Genomic DNA, 12,144 nt, shown 5'->3' on the forward strand with positions numbered 1-12,144 from the left:
TCCTAGGAACCTCGAATAAAAGGAATTGTACAATATTTGTCCTTTTGTGACTGGCTTCATCCATGTGGTAGCATGTGTCAACATCTCCTTTCTTTTTAAGGCTGAATAATATTCCACTGTATGTGTTAATATATACCATGCTTTGTTTATCCATTCATTTGTCGATGGACACTTGGGTTGCTTCTACCTTTTAGCTGTTGTGAGTAATACTGCTATGAACATGGGTGTTCAGATATCTGTTTGAGTCAGTGCTTTCCCTTCTTTTGGGTATACCCAGAAGTGGAATTACTGGATCATGTGGTAAGTCTGTGTTTAATTTTTTGATGAATTGCCGTACGTTTTCCACAGCAGCTGCACCATTTTACATCCCACTTGGAATGCACAGGGATTCCAGTTTTTATACATCTTCACCAATGCTTGTTGTTTTCTGTTTTTCTGCAAATATTCATCCAAATGGATGTGAAATGTGAAATGGGTTTTTAGACCATCTGCTGCTTAGGAGGAAGATTATTGTTTATTCATTGTGGGTTGTATTGAATGCGAGAAGAAGGTACTGAATATAGAGTGGGGGAGGTGGAGGCAGAGGCTGTCTCTTTCTCTGATATTTTTGAAGCTGGGCTTAGGCTTAGAAAAAAGGAAAGAATTATGTGCTCCCTCACCTTCCTACCCACCTAAGTTCCTAAGCAGGAGACTAATTTAGGAACAGACTAACCCTAGAGACAGAGCATTAGCTTAGCTCTTAGAGTAGGATTAGATTTAAACCTTGGCAAAACATGGACTTTTTCATCCTGGAGAAGAGAAGACCAACTAGGAAGGAGAGGGAAGGGAAGATTACTGTAAATGGGTAAAGGGATTTATGTAGGAGGAGGAAGTGGGTGTAGTCTCTGGTGTTACCAAGCACAGCTAGGCCTCAGAAATTGAGTTAGAGGTAAGGGAGATTGACCTTCCTAAAAGCTTTAGCATTCAAGTCCTTGTCACTGTCAGTGTGTAAGTAGTTGTTAGGGACGTTATAGGAGACTTATCTGTGTGACTTGTATGATCCAGCAGTCTGTCTCAGATTAGATCCTCGTGGGTGTATGTGTTGGCAATTGAAATATATTCCTTCAGTAGAAATTAATTAACCATTTTAAAACTTTGACCTTTGTTATAACAGTGACTTAAATCATGCCCAATTCCTAATCTGACTCTCTTCCTCCATTAAAAAAAAAAACAATCCATGTTTTGAAAGTGGGTATGGGGAGGAAGATGTTGGAAACATGTCTTCAAGTGATTCCCCTCCCACCTGCCCTGGGCTTGCTTGCTTGCCTGCCATTCAAACGCTTCTCGAGACTAAGTGCCCAAAGGAATTTTTAGTGAGACTTCAGATGTTTGAATTAGTGATTCAGTATATGTAGAGTTTACATGTTATGTTACCTGATAAACTTGTACACCCTATAAAAAATACTTAATTTTTGGGAATTCCCTGGCGGTCCAGTGGTTAGGACTTGGCACTTTCACCACTGTGATCCGGGTTCAGTTCCTGGTCAGGGAACTAAGATCCTGCAAGCTGTGTGGAGTGACCAAAACAAAACAAAACAACTTATTTTTTTCCCCTAATAAATAGTTTGTATGCCAAAACCTGTTTGAGGTTTGACCTAGGTAGGAAATTCATACTGGTTGACACTCCCTCCATAATATTATTAGTATGAAAAAAAAAACACATATTCACAAACGTGGCAACTTTTGGTGCAGTTTGACGTTTTAATGGGCAAATGATATCTTACTAAGTTTAGGGTTTGTCTGATCCAGGATGGCAGGGCAGACTTTTAGGTTACTTCCATATTGTTGGGGGTTTTTTTTTTTTTTTTTTTTTGGCTTCTTTTTGGGAGGTAGCTATTTTTTGTTTCTCTTGAATATCTGAGCTCATGAAAAACTGGCTTTTTAATAAAGGTTCTGGATGTCATTTTCCAAATAATAAAACAGAAAATGGCCAGGTTTTCCCTCTGTATTGCCAGGGTCTTATTGTTTATGCCAGACAACCTGATTGTAAAATCTAAGGATGTGGCTTTGATATTTAAAACAGAACAATAACTTTTCTCTATATTGTTGGTGTTTTGTTTTTTACTTAGGATTTATCAGAATACTGATTGCTTTGTTACTTCTCTAAGGAAAATGTATCTTAAATCCCCCTGGAGTTAAACTATTACTTAACTCACTTTCTTGAAAATAATAACCCCCTGAACAGACGCCTTTCTTCTAGGGTTAGAAATGCTGTTTTGGAAGAGCCATGGACATTTAGGAAAGGATTATATACAGCTACTTTTTGATTGTATGTACTAACAAACAATTCCACAACTCAACTGACAATAAATAAAAGCTGTTCTTTGGCAGGAAAAAAATTTTGGCAGCATGGTTACCTTCCTCAGCCTACTTTGCCAAAAGTCAATGTGAAAATTAGTTTACGTGATCTGAATCGTGGTTCGTAGATGGTGGAGGAAACAAGATGTGGCAAGACGCTGAGTGCTAATGTGGATGGGTTTGGAATTAAATCCACACGGGCAGTTCATGTGCGGGTAGTTAAAAAGGAGTTGTGTAGACATTTTTGACACCAGAGAACAAAGATCTTTAATGTAAATTTGAAAGATGCTTGACTGTATTTAATCCATTGTCTGTAGGTTAGGGATCTTTCTTGAAAAGAAGAGAAAATATTGTAGTTAATTGTATTTCTCATGTTCATATCCTCTTTATTGTCTTTTTTTAACAAAAAGATACTGGAGACTGAAGGGATGGCCATCCACTCTCAGCCCACCAGCCTGGAAGCATTTATTCAAAGACTGACTGTTAGGTTCTTTCTCACCTTATATAGAGAGAGCAGATTCATTGACCTTAATAACATACTAGGAGAGTTTCCAAGTTGTAATTTCTACTCTGCTAGTGATTTACAGTGTGACCTTGAACAAGTTCTTTCATTTTTCTCATAGAAAGAGGAAAATTCTAACAACTTGTTAGGGTTCCTGGGCTAATGACACAGTTTGAGTGGGGCTGATAAACTTGTCTTCTTCAGTGGAAATGAGTTTATGAGTAGAAATCACAAAACAGAAGTTAAGGTGAAGTTGGATTTCTGTAGGTATAGTTTTAACTGTCCCAGTATTAAGGCTGTAATTGTCTTTTATGAGCATGTGTTTCTGTCTTTTAAAATTACCAACATGGAAACTACCTATCCTCAAGTAATTCTGAGATGGATTCAGTGAGATTATCCTAGACTAAAGCATGCTGATGATGTTTGGCTTCTGCTTTGTTGTAGATCAGGCCCAAGTTTTTTTTTGTTTTAAATCAAATCTATAATTTTTTTTTCAAGTTTATGAATTTAATTGGCTGTTTGGCTCTAAGGTATTAATATACAAATAGTCTTTCTTTTTAATTGTTCATTTCAGCTTTTAAAATGGGAATTGATGACATTTTTATCCTGAAAGTAGAGTCTTCTCTCTAGTTTGAATGAGCTGAATCCAGCTCCTAAAATCATCATTGCAGTCACAATTTTAGTACAGCAAAATGATTTGGGAACTCTAATGCCCAACTTATTTCAAGCAAGAAAGAAATCTGATTTGAAGCTCCTTGAAGTTTGTCAGTGTTGTTTTGGAGGAGGCTTTAGTTTTTTTTTTTTTTAATCTAAATTGAAAAGAAGATGCACCTGAGTAGTTTGTGTTTCTTTTTATTTTGCTATACAAAAATGCTCTAAAATGTCATTATGCTAATGAGTTTATCTAAACAACCCTCATTATGCTTCTAGAATTTTCTAAGATATCTCTCTCTGCTCAGTGTGCAAAGACTTGTTTACCAAAGGCCCTTTTTCCTGTTTTCTTTTCCTCCTGTCTTCTTTCATAACATGCCTCACCCACCACATTCTGATTGGTATAACCACATAGCAGTAAGTAATTTATAGAATTGCCTTAATCATGTGGCTAACAAAGCCTCTTGATGTAAGGACTCCTCCCCTCTGTGAATAAAACATTGTGAAAGGACTGGAAATGTTCTTAGGGCCAGAGAATGTAGGGAGGGGAGAGAGAGAGGGAGAGAGAGATTGATTGATTGTGTGTGCATGAAATATTGAGGGCTGAGAGTGGTGTGTTAACTGCTCTTCACTTACTTTTTAATAGGATGTCCTGTGCTTTATCTTTTTCTGTAGAGTTATTTAGATATGAAGATTCTAGAGTATGAAATAGTATCTCTCTCCTGGGAACAGAATTGTGCTCAAAAAATCATAGGTTGGAAATTACCTTATACCACTCCTACCCATTCTTAAAAATAGGAGGGACCCTAGGAATAGAAAACATGAATGTGTGATGTATTCTACAGTTACATTCCAGTGAATGTAAAAGTAGAATTCTTTGTTCATTAACTGATGTTCAAGAATTTGATGCCCTGGTTTCATAACCATTTTTATCACCTTATATCTTCATACTTATTAAACATACTAGTTCTTGTAAAGGAAATTTTGAGATTTGGAAATAGGTGAATTGCTAAATTTAAAGAAATATGGTTGCAGAAGACCTAAATAGACGTTTCTCCAAAGAAGACATGCAGATGGCTAACAAACACATGAAAAGATGCTCAACATCACTCATCATCAGAGAAATGCAAGTCAAAACCACAACGAGGTATCACCTCACACCGGTCAGAATGGCCATCATCAAAACATCTAGAAACAGTAAATGTTGGAGAGGGTGTGGAGAAAAGGGAACTCTCCTGCACTGTTGGTGGGAATTTAAGCTGGTACAGCCACTATGGAAAGCAGTTTGGAGGTTCCTTAAAAAACTAAAAAGGGAACTACCATATGACTCAGCAATCCCACTATTGGGCATACACCCAGAGAAAACCATAATCCAAAAAGAAACATGTACCATAATGTTCATTGTAGCACTATTTACAGTAGCCAGGACATGGAGACAACCTAAATGCCCATCAACATATGGATGGATAAAGAAGATGTGGCACATAGATACAATGGAATATTACTCAGCCATAAAAAGGAATGAAATTGATTTATTTCTAGTGAGGTGGATGGACCTAGAGACTGTCATACAGAGCGAAGTAAGCCAGAAAGAGAAAAACAAATACCGTATGCTAACACATATATATGGAATCTGAAGAAATGGCACTGATGAACCTAGTGACAGGGCAAAAGTGGAGATGCAGATGTAAAAAATGGACTTGAGGACACGGGGCTGGGGTCGGGGGTGAAGGGGAAGCTGGGATAAAGTCAGAGAGTAGCATAGACATAGATACACTACCAAATGTAAAATAGGTAGCTAGTGGGAAGTTGCTATATAACAAAGGGAGATCAACTAGATGATGGGTAATGCTTTAGAGGGTCAGGACAGGGAGGGTGGGAGGGAGGGGATATGGGGATATATGTATAAATACAGCTGATTCACTTTGGTGTACCTCAAAAACTGGTACAAGAGTGTAAAGCAAATATGTTCCAATAAAGAGCTTAAAAAAAAGATTGTTTACTTTTGCATGGCCATTTTATTACTGCAAATATAAATTAAAAATGAAGATTTTAACCTTACTTTGATTTAGGAGACAAAATTAACGTCTTTACTGGCATCTAAGTATTTTTAAAGATGTCTTTAAGAGGGTTTGTATCTTTCTGATTTTTCCAGAGTGCTTGGTATAAACGAATGGCAGAATACAGGGTTCCAGTATGATGTCATCAGCTGCTTGAATTTGCTGGACCGCTGTGATCAGCCCCTGACTTTGTTAAAAGATATCAGAAGTGTCTTGGAGCCAACTAGAGGCAGGGTCATCCTTGCTCTGGTCTTACCTTTTCATCCCTATGTGGAAAACGGTAAGTGTGGTCACCCACGTATTGGCCTGCTGTCCAGCATTGGTGTTTATTGGTGTTTGTGATTCTGTGCTGTGCACAATTAGACATGGTCTGGTATTTCTCAGAATAGCCTGGAATGTTAACGGAGTACAACAGTTAACCCATGTAAGATATCACGAGTTCATGTTCGTCTTCATGTGGATTTTATAGAACTCTAGTACTTCTCCCTTTGCAGTGGTAATAATTAATACTCAGCTGGATCTGCCTGCTCGAGATTGAAAGCCTAAAATGCTTTTAAATGGAGCCTTAACCACTAATGTATTAGCTTATGAGCTGAGTTAAGCAAAAAATGTTGCCTTTCAATCTACCCGACTATACCTGCCAAATGGCATAGCTGTTTTGTATTTTACATCTCTCCTCCCAGACTCTAAAATGATAAATGCTGTTGTTATCCATTTTTTTCCCTCTGAAGACCGTTTGTGTCCCAGCATGTGTCAGTTCTTAGACATTAGGTTTTTTAATTGCATGGTCTTACTTTTCAACAATACTGAATGAAGAATATCTCAGAAGAAATGGTTTGATTTCATATTGCTTCATATTTACTATGACTTTTGGCCATAGTCACATTAATTTATACTTGGTTTTAGCTTATGTGGTTTACATTTTAAATCACATTGAAAGTTACAACTTTAAGCCTCTTTTGCATTTTCATAAGTTATTGTACAGTAATGTAAAAATTATTTATCATATAAGTAATTCACGTTAATATTTTAAAATCTTTACTTTTTCTCTTTTACTGCCTTGTTCAGCTTCGGATTCAGAAACTCTTAAGAGCTTGTAGACATTTTTAAGAAATTGATTAATGTTTTGCAAGCATCATAGTTATCAAATACCTGTGAAAATCTGTGTCTTAAGGAATAACACTGAAGGTTGCTTATCCATAGATTCATGTTGCCACTTACTTGCTCCTTTTATTCTTGTTTTTTCCCCCTCAGGTCTTAGTCCCTTCTGATTTAATGCTTGCCTTAATGTTTACCAAATGGCTTTAGATTTGTGTTGATGGTGGGCAAAATGGAGAATTCTTTAGACGTAGGAGGGTGGAAGGAGAATAGATAGAATAGATGTCCCCCCCCCCCATGTAACTTCTCCATTTTTACATTCCTGTGTTGAATCCCTTTGTCATGGTAAAGAAACAAACTGCTTTAACGTGTGAGTGCCTGTATAGCACATATATGTGTTACATAGGGAAAAACCTAGTGAACGTCGTCCTTGATAGTTCAGCTACCTGACCTTGTTTCAGTGCTGTTCCCTGTGTAGTTAAACCTCAGCTCCATCTTGCTGCGTTGCAGTCTCTAGTCATCAGGTTGTAAGGTCTGCGCTTCCTGTGTCCTGTTGGGCAACCACATGATGGAACTTTAATGCTACTTCCTGGCATAGCAGGAGGTGGAAGAGCAAGGGAAGAAACATCAATCTAACCATGAATTTTATTTCCTTGTGTTTCTGACACTAAAAATTGAGAAGTTAAACTGGACAAGAGGGCCGTCTCTAGTGAGGGCTGAAAACAAGCTCCTTGATTGTGGTTGCACAGAGAGTTGCCTGTTGAATCCAAGGAGTCTGGTGTGTGACACATAGCAGACTTGAGACACGGAGCCTTGTTGCTGTGGGTGACCTTTAGTGACCTATGAGTTTTGTAGACTGCTTGTGGCACTCTATTATTGCTGCCTTTCTCTAAGTCACTAATTAGATCCTGATGATTTCCATGTGACACTGTGTGAAGACTCAAGAGGTGCAAAGTGATCTTGCTGTGTGAGTTCACGAATATGGGGCTGGTTTAAGGATGTCTGAGTGTACTTTGCATACTTGGCTCAATTCATTTTTTAACAAAAGCAGTTGTAGATGAAATGATTACTTGTGTAATTTTTTGATTTGTCTTGAAGTTGAATTACAACAATTTTGTTGCTTAGGTTAATTTAGGGAAAAAAATGCAAAATGTATCTTTCTAATTTCAGTTTGTTTGGTTTACTGACCCAGTTCTGGTTAGGGGTTACTAAATCTAGTGAGAATTGTTTTAAGCGTCAAAAAGGGGCAAAAGTATGGAATCAAGAAAAGGAGACATATTGCAAAAATGAAAATTTAGTGGTTTAATTTTTCAAAATTGTAATTTTTATAGAAGGGTAATTCATGGTAAAAAGTTAAGGCAACTTGCAAGAGAGTGTATGGTGAGGTTTCTCATTCACTTCTGTTACACAATCTTGTTCAGGTTTCTTGAATATTTTTCTAAAGATAGTCTATGCAAATATGTGTGTACATGAAAAAATTGATTTTGTAAAGTACATGATAAATAGTTTCACTGCCCTTTTCCACTTAAGTATATGTAGGAAATTATTCCATACCAGCATGTGAGTATCTGCTTCCTTGTCTGTGTGTAAGCAGTGGTATGCTGGAGCTGGTTTCACTGGTTCAGGAGAGTGACTGTTTATTATACTGGCAGGAATGTAGTGAACTGGTTGTTAAACTTGGCCATTATTGAATTTGACCTTGACGGGAGTACTTACACCATGGAAACTGGCAAACTCTACAGATTGTCTCTCCCTTCTCCTAGCTGATTGGTAAACAGTTACCAGCATACCACTGGGCATTTGGTAACTTTACTTGAGGGGGCCTCTGTTGACATACTTTTAGATACCAGCAGTTTGCTTTATAAATGTTTACAGGTGAAGTGAACCATCTTAGGCAAGTCTTTGCACACATGTGTAAGTAGGTATCAGGATGTTTTCTGCTTCAAGAAACAGAAAGAGCAGCTAAAAATAGCTTTTAAAAATTAAGAGTTTGTTTCAGAAAAGTAATTCCAAGGTTGGTGAATTGAGTGATGAAAGTGTCCACTGAAGTTCAGAACTTGCTTTTGGTTCTTCATCTTCAGTGTGTTGACATTCCCCTCACAATTACTAAATGGCTGATGCAGCGCCAGACATCATGTGCAGGCGTGACAGAGGCTTGGTAAGAAAGAGGCATTTTCTCCCGTACTTTTTTTGTTGTTGTTAGATGAAGGACACCCTTTCCAGAAATCTTCCTGGCACACCGTGCTTTAGGTCCCATCAGCAAGGATGGGGCCACGTGCCCTGCCCGACCAGCATCAGGCAAGGGGCTTAGGAGATTGTGATGCAGGTCGGGGGAGGGAGTCTGCCCTGAGCATATTTACACTGTGGGACTGAGCTTGCAATCAGGGTGGAAGGGATACTCTTATGCCACAGAATATCTCTGTCATATAAAAAGCATTTTTTGAGTGATGCTGGAGGTAAGTGAGCGGAAAAACATACAAATATCCTTGTCCTCATGGAGCTTACATGCTAGTGAGGAAGACAGGTGGTAAATAAATGGCATGTTGTTGGTGATCAGTGTTATGGAGAAAAATAAACAATAAAAGCAAGAAAGGGGCTTCTTGGAGTTGGGGATTGGGTTTGGGTGCCATAATTTTAAAGTGAGTTCTCGGAGAAGGGCCTCACTTAGAGGGTGATATAGGGAAAAGGCTGAAGGAAGTAGGTTTAAAGTTTTCTGGATGATACAATTCTAGGAGTGGAACTACTTGTTAAAGAGTGTTTTCCAAATAGCTACACTGTGATCCTAACACCATTTATTAAGTAATCATCTTTTCCCCAATGCTTTGGAAAGCTACCTTTATCATAGACTAAAGTCCTATAATATGTTTGGTTCTGTTCTCTTAAGGTTTATCCTTCTATATGCGTGCCAACACCAAAGTATTTTAATTACTGTAGCTTTATCATACATGTAAATATCATAGCACTAATCTTTCTTAATCAGTTCCTTTTAGGTTTTTCTTGGCTTATTTAACAGATCAGCTTTAGCACTAACTTGCCTACTCCCCCTATATTAAATTTATAGGTTAATTTAGGGAGTATTGAGTCTTCCTAGGTAATAATAGGGTGTCTTTTAATTTATTCAATTATGTTCTTTAGTAACAAAACTTTCTTCATAAAGGTCCTGCACAAGTTCTGTTACATTTATTCTAATGGTGTATGTGCGTGATATTGTAAATAGGAATTTTTCTTTCATCATAGTTAAAAAAATAAAAAATTCTCCCAGCTTTATATAATTGACATTTTTTGTATTTAAGGTATTCAACATGATGATTTACTATATGTGTACATTGTGAAGTGATTACTATAGTTAATTAGCACATCTGTTACCTCACATAGTTAACCTTTGTGTGTCTGTGTGTGTGTGTATGGGCGTGTGCGCGCGTGTATGTGATGAGAACACTTAAGATCTATCCTTTTAGCAAATTTAAAGTATACACTTCAGTATTATTAACTGTAGTTACCAGGCTGTACATTAGATCCCCAGAACTTATTCATCTTATAACTGAAAGTTTGTATCCTTTAACCAACAACTTATTTCCCCCACCCACCAGCTCCTGGCAACCACCATTCTGTTCTCTGGTTCTGCAAGTTTGACTTGTTTCAATTCCACATATAAGTGAGATCATACAGTATTTGTCTTTCTGTGTCTAGCTTATTTCGCTTAGCATAATGTCCTGCAGATTCATCCGTGTTGTCTCAAATGACTCTCCCATTATGTTTTAGAGTGGATATTATGCATATGCAGACAAGCAGTTGTTTTGTGTGTGCGCGTGCACCAGTTTTGTAACCATTTACCTTATTGGATTATTTTAGTGTTTCTGATAGTTTCCACCATTGATTCTCTTGGGGTTTTTTTTAATACAGTTATAGTATCTGCAATTTGTTTTGCTACTTCCTTCTCATTTTTAGCCTTTTTTTTTTTGATCCAAGTGAATTTGTAGTTACTTCCAGAAAATGTTTAAAAAAATGGTGGAAATTTTTGCTTTGCTTTTTACTTTAATGAAAAAATGCTTTGAGTATGATTCTGTCTTTTGGCTAGAGATTGCTGCTTGGCTTGAGATACATTTTTTTTAATCCTGTTTTATTAAAAGCTTAAAAAAATCAGGAATCAATGTTGAATTTTGTCACCTGTGTTTTCACCATCTATGGAGATGGGTTTTTTCTCCATTGGCTTATTAAATTAATAATACTTTTCTAATACATATCTGCTCTTGCATCTCTGGGCTTAGGTAGGATAGTCCTGTATATATCACTAGATTGTATTTACAAAAACTCTAAATGAAAATATTAGCATTAATATTATTGATAAATGACAGTTGGTCTCATCTAACCTTTTATTTGGAGGATGTTATCTTTGTTGTGTTTTGGTACCTATGTTCTGCTGATTTTGTAAAAAGTAATGTCTGACTTCTTTCTAATGCTCTGGAACAACTAGTTTAAATAGCATTTTGGTTATCTGTTTTTGGAAATTTGGTAGAATTCTCCTGTAAAACCAACTAAGCCTGTGTGTTTTGAGAGGTAGCCATTGGCAACTTTCTCACTTTCTTCCAGGGTCATTGTTCAGATTAAATTAGACATGTTCAGTCTTAAAGACTCTGGCAGGACTGCTTTATGGAAAGAGCATGGGCTTTGAGGGCTGGTCTGTTTTGAAATATGGGTTAGCCCTTATTACCTCAGCCTCTCATTAAGCTTAGTGTCTCATCTGTAAAAATGGGGCTAATACCTACCTTGAGGTTTGTTGTGAAGATTAAATAATGTAATTTATAGGATAGTGCCCAACCTTGTCTGTCTCAGTATTGGTATTTGATACATGTTAGATTTTTTTCATTCCATCCTGTTCTGTGACTTTGTTTTTATTTGTGGCTTCATTGATCAGATTTGTTCACAGTTCTTCACTTTGACGTATTTATCAATGTTTTTGCATTTTAACTTGGTCTCAAAATCCATGCCTTTTCCATTGGTTTCTGTGACTCGACTCTACAAACACTTACTATATGCCTATTAGCCTAGGGCTTCAAACTCTCTCAGGTCTTACATAGTAGAGAGAAAGAAATGACTTATCCTGAAAATCTTGTTAACACTTTTTTGTGTGTGGTTTAAGTGCTCTTGTCTAGAAGGTAGGGTGTATATACACTAGAACTATGTCTGTCAATTTTCTTCTTCAAGTTGTTTTAATGTTATTCTCTTTTCATTGTATTGGGAAATATAAATCTAAACAGAAAAATATTGCTTAATCCTTTACAATGAAAATTCTGGATGCTCAGAAAGCAGGAAAAATAATGTTAGGGATTCAGTGAACAGTCCTGAAGAGGGATGAGAGGCAATGGCTAGGGAGTGAAGTGTGCTTCACATCTCAGTTGAAATGCTGAAAAAATATTTTTCTATAGAAACATTGTTCAATTGCATTTATAAAAAGGCATTTAAGAGCCTACTATGTACCAGGAGGTGCTAGGCAGT

At 37.1% G+C, this 12,144-nt stretch overlaps 1 protein-coding gene across 10 annotated transcripts in view; it reads left to right on the forward strand.

Moving 5' to 3' along the window:
* Nucleotides 1-12,144, forward strand: part of METTL9 (methyltransferase 9, His-X-His N1(pi)-histidine) — a 50,439-nt gene that overhangs the window by 18,957 nt on the left and 19,338 nt on the right. For all 10 annotated transcript variants that reach the window (XR_009055415.1, XM_057748368.1, XM_057748366.1 and 7 more), the window contains exon 4: nucleotides 5,646-5,830. Coding sequence is in view for 9 of the 10 variants with exons in the window: in XM_057748368.1 (XP_057604351.1) it covers nucleotides 5,646-5,830 (185 nt within the window). In the remaining variant the exon portion in view is untranslated. The remainder of the gene's footprint in view (nucleotides 1-5,645; nucleotides 5,831-12,144) is intronic.

Source organism: Hippopotamus amphibius, chromosome 9 (genome assembly GCF_030028045.1).
Source record: "Hippopotamus amphibius kiboko isolate mHipAmp2 chromosome 9, mHipAmp2.hap2, whole genome shotgun sequence".
Taxonomy (NCBI): Eukaryota; Metazoa; Chordata; class Mammalia; order Artiodactyla; family Hippopotamidae; genus Hippopotamus; species Hippopotamus amphibius.